Here is a 13,883-nt window from a genome sequence, read left to right on the forward strand (position 1 = left end):
CCATTACTCCTCTTTCCTGCATGCTTCATCAACACGTGTTGAGCTTCATTCCAGCGCAGCGGCCGATCGCCCTGGTTCCAGCAGCGTAAAGCCCATGCCGGGTCAAAGTGCGCCCGCTTGATTTCAAATCGTCGTCCAAGGTGAACCTCGATCCTCATCCTTTCCACAATGTAATACCAGTACACCGCAGTAGCTTTGTAAGGGAATTGGGTCACATATCTAGTTCCACCCTCAAACCCCTCCGAGACCCGGGTGTGCTTTTCTCCATTGATGAGACCATCATGATATATAACGCTAGACACTATGAGCCAATCCTCTTGTTGGGTTCGCCTCTCGTCCTCATATAAACGCTTCAGCTCATTACCAGCCCTCACAAGACCCATCACACGGGTTCCCACTTACACGTGCCTCCCACCACACCACCACCACCACCATCCTACATATCACCAACGTCACCGCCAGCTCTGTGATCGAGCAGACCACACATCAGCCAAGATGACGTCCACTATGCGCGCCCTCGTCACAACCGAGGACCACAAGGCCACCGTCAAGGAGATCCCCAAGCCTACTCCCGGCGAGGGCGAGATCCTCGTAAAAGTGCACTACGCCGCCCAGAACCCCACGGACTGGAAGGGCGTCGCCAGCGCTCCGCCCGGGGTGATTGTGGGCTGCGACTTTGCCGGCACCGTCGCCTCGCCCTCGTCCCGGTGGCGCGAGGGCCAGCGGGTGGCGGGCTTCGTGTTTGGCAACAACCCGTCTCCCAAGCGTGGTGCGTACGCAGAGTACCTGGTCATCGAGGAGACCCTGGTCTTCCCGATCCCGAACTCCATCTCGTTCGCCGAGGCCGCCACGGTGCCCTTGCCCCTCGCGACCGCAAGCCAGGCGCTCTTCCAGCGCCTCGGCCTCCCCGAGCCCAGCAAGCCCGCAAAGTCGGCGTTCCCCGTGCTCGTCAACGGCGGGACCTCTTCCGTGGGCAAGTACGCCGTGCAGCTGTGCAAGCTGGGCGGCCTGTACGTCATCGCCACGGGCTCTCGCAAGAACCACGACCTGCTGACCTCGCTTGGCGTTGACGCCGTCGTGGACTATGCGGACGACAACTGGCCTGAGAAGGTGCGCGAGCTGTCCCACGACAACCTCCAGCATGCATTTGACTGTATCTCGGAGGAGAACACGACGCCCAAGGTTGCCCAAGCGCTAAGCTCCACCAAGGGAGGTCATGTGCTATGCATCCTGCCGCGCAAGACGTCTGAGCTGCCGCAGGATCTGCAGAGAAAGGTCAAGGTCGAGTCGACGATTGTGTACACCGTGTTTGGCAGGCCCATCAAGTACGGAACCTTTGATAACTGCAGTGACAAGGACCCTCGGCCGCAGGACAAGGCGCACTGGGAGAAGGTGCTCTCTGAGGTGCCGGAGTGGCTGGAGTCTGGCAAGCTCAAGCCGAACCGGGTCAAGGAGGCCGGCGGGCTGGACGATGTACTGGAGGGCTTCAAGCTGCATCAGGAGGGTCGTGTCAGTGCCGAGAAGCTCGTGTACAAGATTGCGTAGGAGGTTTACATACACTTCATAGCTAGTGTCTCACGGCGAGAAAATAACGAGATTAATGAGCAATACTGGAGGGTTAAGACTTCCCATGAGCTGGAGGCCTCATGTGGGGGTTCTTCCTTCATATTGATCAATCTGCGTGTGATGATGTGCATGAATGCGTTGAGACAGGAGAAGCAGAACCAGGGGGCCCCATTTGGCCTCGAGAACTTTGTAGCAATGGCGTGATGTGCTTCGTGAAACCATCCTCCATCCTTCAGCAATTGTACCCCATTACGAAGCCGTTTTTGTCGTCCTGTTTGAACAGCACATCGCCCAGTCCATTGATCGAGTTGATCCTGACATGCAGATATATTGCTTCGGCACACGGTACCGTCCCTGCAGTATGGTTCACAGCACTGGGCGTGTCATTCCAGAACGTGAAGTCTGGGGATAACTCCAGTGCCGTCGATGCGGACGACAAGGGTTCAATGACGCCGTAATTGACTGTGACCTCTTCTTCCTCATCCGTCCCACAGTCTGGGGGAGAAGGAAACTCGTAAAAGGCCTTGACCTTGGTTGATCCATTCTCCTCGACTGTGAACTCGCGCTCAGCGGTCACGGCCTGGATCCAGCCTAGTGTGCAGACCTTGGCGTCTGCCGGGATGCCTTTGAACACGACAACCTGCTCGCGCTCCTCCCGGTCGGAGAGGTTCTGTATGTCAATGTAGCTTGTGGACGGCTCTGACTTGTCTGGGGTGTCGGGATAGATATTGTATGTGACCGGTGCAGTGACGCGGCCTGGTGCCGTACAGGAAGTTTGTCTGGGGCTCATGATAGATTTGTCCGGGAGGCTGGCTGGAGCTGCCAGAGCCATGCTGGCGAGGCAGACTATTAATGCCCCTGTGTAGCGCATCGAAGGCATCTTAGTGTTTCTGTGCGGTGGTTAGAGATACAGCTGGTCCTTGGAATTGATACCCGAGGCGTGGACTGAGGTTGTGGCAGTACGGCTGGAAGGGAACCCCGCTAGATGCTGAATCAAACCAGAGTCGCAAAGGGAGATGCACGGCGGTCAACAATTGATGCGGTCTGCCTCGAGTGAGTGATGAACAACGCAAGGGACGTCATGGATTGACAAATGGGAGGCATCTCCTTTTATGTATCTTGACTGTCGATCTTTCCCAACCGCATCCAAGGGCAAGTCTGTGTCACATTTGGTTCAAGTTCGTTGATGCCGCCCGCAGTGGATTTGAATGTGTTTCCCAAACCTGCTCAGCCACTTTGATCTCACCGTGTCTCACTGTAGCACCGACAACGTGTCGCGCTCTTCCATCTGCGTGGTACAAGCTATTTTGAGGCTACTTCCGTCACCACTATTGCGGGATAGCAGTAGACTGCTTGTCTGCCGGGAAGTTTCCGGAAGCGTTGCCGGCCATGGCACACGGCCGGTAATTCTTTTTGTCAACTTGCACAGATTGTAGCTATGCAGAGAATGAGCACAACACTGGCAGGTTGTACCAGAACGACACGAGGCAACGGCTGCCATATGGGTCGCGCAAAAGCCGGCGAAGCAGGGGCACCCACGGCACCTGGCAGCCTTGGCATCGTGCTATTCCTTGCTTAGCCTTGGCCTCGAAGTTCTGCAGGTAGATGATTGCTCCACTGCCCAGTCAGGTTTGCTTTGTTGTGCCTCGACGAGATGGTCACTGTTGCACTGTGCAGCTTGATCAGTATTCCGTCTGGTCAAACTGTATTGAGGCGGTCAGGAGAGCCCATGTTGCTGCTGCCAAGCGGTTACATAGTACGTGAGTTGGCAAGCAACTGCCGAAGACGTGTTCCATGCCTGCAAGGTACTCGGCTGTGCTGGCACAGACGTCCCTGAAGCCAATATCGTCATTCGCCGTGAGGATTGCCTTGCCGGTTTGGGCCGAGCATTCCTCACGGGACCGTTGCCGTTACCGCTTGGCGGCAGCACCGCGGAAGCCCTCCGGTTTCGTCTGACATTTGAGTTCTTTGCGACGCGGGCTCGGGAGCGAGAAGTTCCTCGAGTGGCACTGATTTGCAGCCCTCTGTCCATTGTGCCAGCGTGGGTGTGAGGGGCGAGTTGGAAGAACCTTTGGAAAGCTTGGACAGGACGGGGCTCGAGCAGCGGCCTGGCCACATCGCCAAGACACACTGGACATGGGCAGGCACGACCCCTCAACCAGCCATGATAAGCCAGGCATCGTGCATGCTCTTGCAATGCGCAACTGCTGACGAAGAAGACATTTGCCGACACTCGCGACACTCGCTTGGGGCAGGCGTGCCTGGGGCAACTTCAACGCCTTCGGCACGCCAGCCCAAGATCTGCACATCAACTCTATCCCCATTCTTCAGCTCGCCTAGTCCTTTGACAGTCGAGCTTGTCTCCATACGGCGCCCGATGCGACATACCCCAGCCTTTGGGGCGCCGCCGATGCAGTTTGCTCGGGACGTAACCTTCCGGCTGGGCCAGGTCCCCGTCCTCGCAAACTGCCGAGTCCCCACCAATCGACATGGCCGCGCTCCTGGATCCTGTCAACATGACACTCCCTCTAATTCCCTGGCGCCAGGAACCGTGGGCTCCAATTAATCATCACCGAATTCCACCTGGCAATAGGCACTTTCCCGATCCCGTTTATCTCTACGGGCACCGCTCATTGCAGGACAACCCCTGGTCCATCCGTCTCCAAGACAGAATCCCTGATGCCAGGTCTCAAGGTCACATTCCATGGTCTGCAATGGCAGTCGCTCACTCGTGACCCATGTCAGGAACCGATTTGACAAGATTGACAGCCCGACCCTGGCTCGCGGCTCACGCCGTGACTGGAGGGATAACATCCTCCGGACACATGCCGGGCCACCACACGGGGCCCTGGGCGAGAGCCTCCCGGGGTCGCTTCTATCCTGCAATCAGAATGTGCTCCGATCAATCTATACTCTGACACGAGCGACTCATGTTCATCTCCGCCGAACTAGCTCGCGGGGCCAAGCCCAAACAAACATGCAGGTCATTTTCTCCAAAGCAAGAATATGCCAGGCCCGGAGAATTTCATGTATATAAGTCTCACGACAACCGCCTGCGTCAAGAGCATGAAGAGATAGTTCAGGCAGGCACTTCGTCTCGGATCTACTCCCACGCTCCACTTGACCCAGCACCTTTAGCATTCTGCTTGTCCATCTTTGACTTCCCTTCAGAGTACAAAACAACCAGTCAATATGCGTTCCGCTGTCCAGTCTGTGGTTGTGGCCCTAGCCCTGGCCATCTCCTCGGTCAATGGCGCTGCCACCACGACTCTGCCCGCTTCCAAGGGTGCCGTTGCCACCAATGCTCCCATCAAGGTCAGCGGCTCCTTTGACGGTGGCATGAAGAAGTACGACCGTTCACGTGAGTCACTCCCGCTTCGCCATCTCTCCGGCATTGCGAGAGGAAAACGACTAATTCTGTCGACACATAGCTGCTGTTTGCCAGGGCCAGAGCGAGACCGGCGAGAAGGATGCCATGTTCATTCTCGAGGCCGGTGCCACTCTTTCCAACGTCATCATCGGTGCTGGCCAGGCAGAGGGTGTCCACTGCAAGGGCACCTGCACGCTCAACAACGTCTGGTGGGCTGACGTTTGTGAGGACGCCATGTAAGTATCGGCTCGATTCGCCTCATTCTCTCTGGCTCCCTCCCGACTCGAACAGAACATCAGTCGTCTAATACGTCCTTTCCCTCGCCCAGCACTCTCAAGCAGTCCTCGGGAACATCCTACATCAACGGTGGCGGCGCCTTCAAGGCCTCCGACAAGGTCGTCCAGTTCAACGGCTTCGGAACCGTCCAGATCAAGGACTTCTTCGCCAACGACTACGGCAAGCTCGTCCGCAGCTGCGGCAACTGCAAGGAGAACGGCAAGGCCCGCAACGTCGTCATCTCGGGTGTCGTCGCCAAGAGCGGCGGCGTCCTCTGCGGCATCAACACCAACTACGGCGACACCTGCACAATTACCAACTCGTGCCAGAACAGCGGCAAGTCGTGCGACCGCTACACCGGCAACAACTCCGGCGCTGAGCCGCCCAAGATTGGCTCCGGCCCTGACGGCAAGTACTGCAAGGCCACTGGCTTCACTAGCAGCTGCTAAGCTGTTGGTAATCTGCATGGGACAAGACTCCCTATGGTGATCCTGAAAGGAGTCGCTAGAGAGATCCAGAAGGCCCGAAGAGATGCTTGACACGATAACGATGAGAGATGTCTGTTGCCAACGAGACATGTTCAAGTACATATTTATTGGCGTGCTGGGAATATTGTCCAGAAGAGTACTATCTGACTTGTATACTGTACCAATTCTTCTCATGGCGTGCCCGTGTCCGCACCTGAACTTGCTGCACGATTTGACAAGGCAACATCAGTGTTCAAAGACCTCTCAGCCCCGCTAACTCAAGACGGCGGCCCAGCAACCCGCACAGGATGCGCCTCCGTGTTCCACACCCATTCATTGGCACCGTCAGCACTGATCTGCCAGGGCTGCTCGGGATCAGCCTGGATCAGATAGCTGTACTTGAGCACCTCGGCGAACCAGAAGCTCTCTTGGAAATCCGTGAACCCGCCGCCGCCCTCGGCGTTGACGTCTTGGATCGAGCTGTACCCGACGCCCGCGGCCGTGGTCTTGTTGATGGCGAGGAACGCCTCCCACGCCCAGTCCTGGTACTTGACATCCCCCGTGGCGCGGTATGCATAGTAGAAGCTCTCGATGACCTCGGGCCGCAGGACGTAGTCGCTGCTCTGGATCCAGAATCCCGCGCGGTCGTAGAAGTCGGCCTGGTCCGCGGGCGGGTCCGGATTGTTGGGCGCGTCGGCGGGCAGGGACGAGTCCTTCCAGCGGAAGGACTCCGGGCCGATCTGAGTGAGCGTCGCGGTGTAGGTCTCGTGGCATGCCGCGGCGAGGCTCAGACCAAAGTCGATGTACTTTTGGGACTTGAGGGTCAAGCCGCCGAGGATGAAATTCCCGCCATCGAAACAGGCCACTTTTTATACATATATGTATGAGCTCGAGATTCCTCATAGCTGTCCAAAGGGATAGTGGATGTACTTACAGTGTGAGGATACAAGGTTGAGATCATCCCGGCCGTTATATGCCGCAAGGAATGTGAGGTTTGTACGACTGGTTGGGTGGGAAGCCAGATATTGGATGGACGAGTCGGCAGCGGCGATCCAGCGGTCCATGTAGAAGGCATATTTGTCTGAGTCGTACAGGTACATCTTTACAAGATACTCGTAGAAGCTGTCGGTGCCGCCATTCCAGCCACCCGCGGAGTCGGCAAAGGTGCCATTAGAGATGAAGACGTTCGTCCCAATCAAGCCCGGCCACGGCTCGCCGACCTCGGGGTTCAATGGGTTGAGCAGGTAGTCCTCGGCCTTCTGCACGAGCTCATGATACTTTGGGTCGCCTGTCAGGTCGCTGAGGCGCGTCCACTCGATGATGAGAGTGCCAATGGTGGCGATTCCATTGGTGGTCTCGTCAGATAGCTGCGTGCGGTTCGGATAGATGTACAACGTGTTGTGAGGCACGCCGCTGTTGGTATCAAAGGCATCGCTCAGTATATCCGCAAGGCGTTTCGCCGAGTCGAGAACCAGGTCGACGTTGAAATCGCCCGCCAAATCAGCGAGAGGACCTTTGAGAAAATCATATCCTGGCGGATTTCAGCACGCAAGCATTTTTTGTTCGACAGCACAAGGCACTTACCGGAAAGAAGGCCGCCGAGGTAGCGAATGGTCGTCTCAAAGACAGAAACGCCCTCGCGGCCCGCTGCCGTCTTGTGCCAGTCGATGTTCGCAATGTGTTCCAGAACTTGCTGCACCACCTCGGCCTTGCCCATGACCAAGGCTGTGGAAAGGGCATCGACAGCACTGGCGCCCCAGCCGTTTCTGCCATTGAAAACGGTTCAATACTGTGTCAAAAGTTACAAGGCTTGTTCATGGGTCAAGAACGGACCTGTCATCCTCAAATGTCTTGGAGATCGGCTTCAGCGTGTCGTGCGGGAACGCGAACTCGTAGTATCCATCCCACGACCGCTGAAATGTGGCCTTCACCGCATCGGCCCTGTCGGGATGAGCCTGGTAGGACGGGCCCGCGAGGACAGTGGTAGCTGCGGTGAGAGCCGCGGTGGCGGCTGTGACAACGAAACGTGACACCATTTTGACGTGACACCTCCTTCCGCACAGCAAGATGGATCCGGCAAAAAGCTATGTCTAGACCTGAGGCTTCGGGCGGGTAGGTAAAGCACTGGAGCTACATGGCGTAGGCGAATTCCATTTTATATAAGTCCAGTCAAGGAGCAGGTGTGAGCACTAGCTCCCCTCGTGACTGCGCCTACCCTTTGAAGATGACCATGGAAGTGACTCGACCTGCAGCAACCTGCTAGCTTATGATCTCATCCCTGCCCTTCTGGGAAAAAGGTCAATACACGATCAGCCAAACGGATGCTGCGACGCAGAGGTACCGTGCCTGCACCAAGACATTGAGGCGGTTGCCCACACCAGACGAGGACAAAGCAAGGGCACTCCAAGATGGAGAAGGAAGGATCGGCAGGTCGTAGTGCATATACCTGGCCATGGGACTTTTTGCTGGGGCATGTGCTCCTCCCTCTTTGGAACAAGGTCTGACGAATTATTGCGTCCTCGGGATTTAGTGAGCGAGGGTGTCTGCCGATCCACGGCTAGCCAGCGGCGATCCGGGGACATCTGACCAGGGAACTCCAAGGCATGACCCGACGCGGAAGCCTGTCGTTATTGGCAGTGGCCGGCTGCCTCTGCGAGTCATCCCGTATAGGAACGTGCCTGGAGCACGTCAGGGCATGGTGCAGAACACATGCGCTGTGTGCGTGGCCACGAGCAGGATGGGCGGGTGCGCAACAATGGTCAATTGTTGTGGCAGGCGAGGAGTGGTGACTTTGCCCACACATGCGCTGATCACTTGCCCAGTCGAGGCTCATAAGGCGGGATGGCTTGTCGCTAATGCGCGGCACGCAGCTTAACACAACCCCAATATCGACGATGGCAGGCAATGGCACCATATACACTTCACCTGGCTGACTGCACTAAAGAAAGCTTCGCATTCAAAAAAATGGGTTGTTCATTGTTGAAAGTTTCGCGGATTACAAGATCCATCCGTCATATTGCGGGGAATTTGCTATCCTGGTGCTGCAAGTCAGGCTCATTGTGGGAGTGAGTCGTGGGCATGTGCCTTGCACTGATGACATGTCGATCTTTCGCGGGGTAGGTCGCGAATGCTTGCAGGATACTGGACCGTACGCCCTTGGCACAATGGTACGCCAGAAGGGCCGATACCTCTGTCATCCTCGTAAGTACAACCTTAAGAGCCTCTCCGGCCCCTGGCTGCAGAATCACCGCACAATCAACATGGCGCATTTGCAAGCTACTGACAAGGTCCATGCTGAACAAAGATGAGGCTGCGACAAGCAAAGCCCTCGGCGAAACAGCATAGTTCCTCAGTCTAGATGTCGTCCAATAACGACCAATGGTTCCGTTCTCGGACAACGTGACGTGATGAGCGCCATTTCAGAGACCAGAGGATGGTCATCCTGGCGAGTGCATGGGTGCCAGCGTCGCATCGTATTCTCCTCGCGACGGAGTTGCGGGGAAGCCTATACACAACGTGCTGCCACACGGGTCGGTACTTCAGTCCCTGTCCCGCTGATGCATTGCGCCTCTGGCCGTGGATGGAAATCGAAGTCACACGGGTAGTCAAGCAGCCACTCGTTAGGATCCAATAGTGTGGCCAGGCTTATACAGGACCGAGTGCATCTGGAGGGCTACGAATTGGCGCGGAGCTCATGTTCTTGGGTGTATCAACTGGGAAAGCCAGCGCAGCATTAAATCATGAACCGCAGAGGAAGCTCACCCGCCTTGCCTCAGTCGAGCTAGAGCAGCAGCCACGCCGTCATTCAACTGGTCCTCCGAAGGTGGTTTTGCGGAAGCTGTCGTTGCCGGCCTGTCCTGCTCGACGGTCTTCATGGATTCCGCAATCGCTGCAGCTATCGCCGCCTCGTCGTCTTGATCATCATCCTCGTCAGGGTCCCAGATATGATGCTGAGCCGGCTTGTCGGACGCCTGGGTGTTCTCTCTGGTCACCGCTCTGGACAGAGCCTGATTCTTTGCTGCGATGGCTCTTGGCATGTCGCGCAAGGGCACGGTGCTGAGAGGAACTGCCACATCCATCGTAGAGCTGTCGCCACGCTCAAGAGTCCGTTTTGCCGCCCTTTCCACTCGGAAGGGTTCTGCTACGACACTGCACCACTTGTTGACTTTCTTCTCACCCCAGCCGCCGATCACGGAAACCTGTTCGGGGTCCGCATTGACTGCGTTCTTCAGGCTACCAAATGCGCTGACCAGCGAGATTGAATCGGCCTTGTTGATACCGCGGGGAACGGTCACAAACTCAACAAGTCGTTCCGCATATCCAGTCGCTTGCTGGCCTTTGATGGCGGCGAAATTGGCATGCTCGTAGGACTTGTACAGTTCCAGATATCGTGCGGCTTCCGCGGCCGACCAGCACAGGATGACGGTGACGTTGTTGATGAGAGAGGTCTTGGAGAGTTCCCGTAACGAATCCTCGTGATTCTGTATATCGACCATGGTCAGGACAATCCGAAGATTGTATCTGCCCTGGAGGTTTCGTATGCGTGTGTATATGTACTCGGGGTGCAGCCGGTGGTATTTGAGACTGAGGAACAGGGCGCATGTCGTCTGGCCCAGGCCATAGTCGGCAGGAATGTCGCTGTATTCCCAGGCTACAGAACGGAGCGAGGCCAGCACGGGATTGCCCTTTTGCCGTGGAGAGACTAGGATCGAGGATCCGGAAGACCGCTGGGGCAGGGCCTGTGGTGTTGGCTGGACAATCTTGGCTGCTCCATTGGCCGAGGCACTGGTGGGAGGCGCGCGGTCGAGCCGCTGTGGTGTCGGCTGCTGGATGCGTTGGGGCGTGGGCTGCTGGATTCGAGGCTGTGATGGTGCCTGGCTGGAGCCTGTCGCTGGCGCAGAGGAGGCTAGGGCAGACAGGAAGTCGGCGTCTGCCCCAAAGTCATCGTCGTCCATGGTCGCCGCCTAGCGAATCGCATGGTCTGCTTATCGCCGTGCTCAGGGCAAGCTCAGGAAGAGCGTCTCGTGTCGCGGTGCGAGTGGTGTTGGAGGGCAGGAGGCATCTGAGGAAGTCGTTGCCTGAAATGCTCAGGGAAGACGTCACTGTGATCCTCGCCCCACCAACGCCGCCCAGACTACGTCCCCTTTGCACCATGGAGCCAAGACCGTGCATCTTTCTACGCCTACAAACTATGAACACTTTCACATACGATCTTGATGCTGGATACTCGAGATTATCCCTAAAATATCGCAACCATCACTTGTCATCTGTGCGACCTCAAAAACATAGCCCTACAACAGGTGCTGTATTCGGTCACGTATTGGTGTGTCGCGGCCCTTGGGCCACTTTTGGTGAGAGGTGCCAGCGCTCCCTGACATGCTCATTAATAACGGCCGAACGGTAGCCATACAAAGATCCAAGCTCCAGTGGACCTTTTACTTCGAGAACGTTTCGACACCTGTGCACAGCGCCGTCCGTGTGCGCTCCTATTAGCCTCTTAATCAAGCGCAGCAGGGGTTTTCAGGGCCGACGGGGCAGGGGCTCCGTGTTTCAATGATTGGTCTTGCACCCCTGCTTTGTTTGACATCGCACCACTTGTCATGAGCACGACAACTTTGTCCTTTCACTTTGCTTGACTGCTTTGGAATTCCAAGTCGTCAACATTGATCATATTTGACCTCTGTCGTGGACTCTTTGGCTGGTCCCAGAGCCTCCCACGCGCCTTGGTTGCTTGTTTGAGGCCTTTGGATAAGCCCTCTTGAAATCCATTGCTCCACCAACCTCTGTTCCTGGCCGAACACCACCACCACCACCACCCAGCCATGGCACCAAAACAGCAAGGCAAGCAGAGGCTCCCGCCGACGACGGCGGCAGCCAAGAACCAGGCCGAGCAGGAACTGGCCGCCCTCATGCGCAAAGGCCAGGGCGACAACCTTCCGGCCAAAATCATCAGCCAGGCCGGCGTGTACCTGAGGGCGGCCATCCTCATCTCGCTCATGGCCATCTCGGCAAACGTGTCCCGCCTCGCCTTGTCGCCAGTATACGGGCAGATCCCGGCCTCAATCTACCATGATTATGTCGTCTGGGCCTTCCTCTTTGTCGGATGGGCTACCAACGTCGTGCTGAAGCGGGTGCTGCCCTTCAAGACGATGGCCCTGATACCCGTGATTGCATGGTACAGCCCCATGGTCCAGACGTATCTCTTTCGCCTGAGCAGCACCCTCTCCATCAAGTACGGTCCCATCGTCACCGAGGCTCTCACTGTCGGCCCTCTTTTGTCTCTCGGCGCCGCTTATGTCGCCGACATTCTTGAGGAGGCAGACATGAGCGCTCTCCCTCAGACTGTCGCCGATGCGATCCCGGGCATGGGCGGGTTCGCCGTATTCCGCCTCAACGAGGCCATCATGGGACAACAGCTGTCTTTACAGATGGGGCGGTCTCTGATGCAGAGCCGGATGGGTATGCAGTTCGTGCTGGCTTCTGTGTACAGCCTGATGTCCCGCTCCAAACTGCTCCTCTGGGTCATTCCTGCTGTGCTTCACGCCGGCATCTTCAACCCGCATATCCCGTCGCCCACCGCAAACAACAACCTCAACACCACGTTGAGCGCGCAGGGCTGGTCGCTTCTTGACAGGTGGGAGTCAATCACTGGCTACGTGTCCGTGATCGAAAGCCACAAGGACGGGTACCGCCTGCTCAGGTGTGACCACAGCCTCCTTGGTGGCGAGTGGAAGAATCTCCCAAAGACGATTGTCGGCGAGCCGGTCTATAGTGTATTCACACAGCTTGAAGCAGTTCGTCTGGTGGAGAACCCAAAGAAGGTCCCTGACCACCAAGCCAAGGCGCTGAACATGTAAGTTGCTATTGCTCCTCCAGGCAGGTCTTGATGGCTGACGCAATCCAAGCGGTCTCGGAATTGGCACGACCCCCTCGGCCTTGATTGCGCATGGGATCGACACCACGATTGTCGAAATCGACCCTATTGTGTATGACTTTGCCGTCAAGTACTTCGACTTGCCAGCAGATCACACGGCAGTCATCGAGGATGCCATCAGCTGGGGCAAGAAGAACATCGTAACCCTCGCAGGACACTTTGACTACATCATTCATGATGTCTTTACTGGTGGCGCAGAACCCATTGATCTCTTTACGGAGGAGTTCTTGGAAACTCTTCGGGCATTGCTGAGCCCCTCTGGTGTGATTGCAATTGTAAGTCTCTCCGTCCGTGCCGAATCTACGGGGCTAACATATGGACAGAACTTTGCTGGCGACTTCACGCTACCGTCCCTGAGCATCGTGGCCAAGACGGTCAAGACTGTGTTTCCGTCTTGCCGCATCTTCCGAGAGATGGAAGCCCCGCCCAGGGAGACTGTAGAAAAGGAAGGCCGAGACTTTGACAACGTCATCATCTTCTGCACCAAGACCGTAGGCGCCATCACGTTCCGCCAGCCGACCGAAGCCGATTTCCTGAAGAGCTACTCTCGGAGGAACTATCTCCTGCCAAAGCACGAAGTCCCCGATTCTGCGTTCATGAGTGGCGAGAAGATTGGCATCCTGCGGCACAACGAGACGTCGATCCTGGCCGCGTCACACGATACCAGTGCGGTTGGCCACTGGAAGATCATGCGGAAGGTGCTGCCAGACTCGATCTGGGAGAACTGGTAGAGCGATGCAAAGGGGAGGAGGGTTTGGGTTCTGCCAGCGAATTTTGGGACATTGGGGTTTCCGATAGAAAACCGCCAAGCTCAATTGGGAACAGGAGAGGCATATCGTTTGAATAGACAGCCATGAGCACAACAAAAATTTGACTACGAAACCTGCCACGGGCCCTGGCCACAGCAAGAGAAGAAGACCTTTGCACTGCCCCGGCATGACGACGGCTTTCTTGTGGATAAAGTGGGAAGGGGGACCCTAGCACCGCAAACCGAAAATGGGACTGAAGGCGGAGTTGCCTAATCTGTCAATTTAGGCTTTCTCTCCGTGTAAGGTCTATGCGCATGTAAGTGGAGGTAATGGCCCAACGACCCGCGGCTACAACCGCAGCAATAAAGCCCGACCTAGCATGTTTACCCCGACTCTTGAACAACAGCAAGGTGGAGTCGGTGCGGGGAAAGTTCTTGGGTGCTGGCTGGCCGGAGGACGAAAGAGGAGGAGGAGAATGATGAAGATGAGGAGGTGAATGGCGATTTCGGAGGTAGTGCGGG

General features: G+C 56.6%; 7 protein-coding genes across 7 annotated transcripts; 4 read left to right on the forward strand and 3 right to left on the reverse strand.

Moving 5' to 3' along the window:
• Nucleotides 1-182: 182 nt before the first annotated feature.
• On the forward strand, nt 183-1,665 carry B0I36DRAFT_311608 (chaperonin 10-like protein). The gene has a single exon (XM_046152391.1). It carries the CDS (start codon nt 304-306, stop codon nt 1,543-1,545), a length of 1,242 nt encoding a protein of 413 aa, XP_046018894.1. The 5' UTR covers nt 183-303; the 3' UTR covers nt 1,546-1,665.
• Nucleotides 1,666-1,671: 6 nt separating this feature from the next.
• Nucleotides 1,672-2,398, reverse strand: B0I36DRAFT_379727 (uncharacterized protein; the record flags this gene model as incomplete). Its single annotated transcript, XM_046160785.1, has 1 exon — nt 1,672-2,398. One exon carries the CDS (start codon nt 2,396-2,398, stop codon nt 1,799-1,801), a length of 600 nt encoding a protein of 199 aa, XP_046018895.1. The 3' UTR covers nt 1,672-1,798.
• Nucleotides 2,399-3,845: 1,447 nt separating this feature from the next.
• B0I36DRAFT_311610 (uncharacterized protein) lies at nt 3,846-4,319 on the forward strand. The gene has a single exon (XM_046152392.1). It carries the CDS (start codon nt 4,056-4,058, stop codon nt 4,299-4,301), a length of 246 nt encoding a protein of 81 aa, XP_046018896.1. The 5' UTR covers nt 3,846-4,055; the 3' UTR covers nt 4,302-4,319.
• Nucleotides 4,320-4,383: 64 nt separating this feature from the next.
• Nucleotides 4,384-5,786, forward strand: B0I36DRAFT_427188 (pectate lyase). Its single transcript, XM_046162417.1, has 3 exons — nt 4,384-4,927; nt 4,998-5,172; nt 5,265-5,786. Exons 1-3 carry the CDS (start codon nt 4,759-4,761, stop codon nt 5,659-5,661), a joined length of 741 nt encoding a protein of 246 aa, XP_046018897.1. The 5' UTR covers nt 4,384-4,758; the 3' UTR covers nt 5,662-5,786.
• On the reverse strand, nt 5,787-7,841 carry B0I36DRAFT_311614 (putative 1,2-alpha-mannosidase). The gene is made up of 4 exons (XM_046152393.1): nt 7,513-7,841; nt 7,264-7,445; nt 6,614-7,210; nt 5,787-6,544 (listed from the first exon to the last, which is right to left on the reverse strand). Exons 1-4 carry the CDS (start codon nt 7,713-7,715, stop codon nt 5,958-5,960), a joined length of 1,569 nt encoding a protein of 522 aa, XP_046018898.1. The 5' UTR covers nt 7,716-7,841; the 3' UTR covers nt 5,787-5,957.
• A 1,596-nt stretch (nt 7,842-9,437) lies between these two features.
• On the reverse strand, nt 9,438-10,634 carry B0I36DRAFT_235330 (restriction endonuclease type II-like protein; the record flags this gene model as incomplete). Its single annotated transcript, XM_046149391.1, has 1 exon — nt 9,438-10,634. One exon carries the CDS (start codon nt 10,632-10,634, stop codon nt 9,438-9,440), a length of 1,197 nt encoding a protein of 398 aa, XP_046018899.1.
• A 652-nt stretch (nt 10,635-11,286) lies between these two features.
• Nucleotides 11,287-13,764, forward strand: B0I36DRAFT_16049 (spermine/spermidine synthase). The gene is made up of 2 exons (XM_046148650.1): nt 11,287-12,532; nt 12,585-13,764. Exons 1-2 carry the CDS (start codon nt 11,502-11,504, stop codon nt 13,342-13,344), a joined length of 1,791 nt encoding a protein of 596 aa, XP_046018900.1. The 5' UTR covers nt 11,287-11,501; the 3' UTR covers nt 13,345-13,764.
• The last annotated feature ends 119 nt before the right edge of the window (nt 13,765-13,883 follow it).

Source organism: Microdochium trichocladiopsis, assembly GCF_020744255.1.
Source record: "Microdochium trichocladiopsis strain MPI-CAGE-CH-0230 chromosome Unknown B0I36scaffold_1, whole genome shotgun sequence".
In the NCBI taxonomy this organism is placed as follows: Eukaryota; Fungi; Ascomycota; class Sordariomycetes; order Xylariales; family Microdochiaceae; genus Microdochium; species Microdochium trichocladiopsis.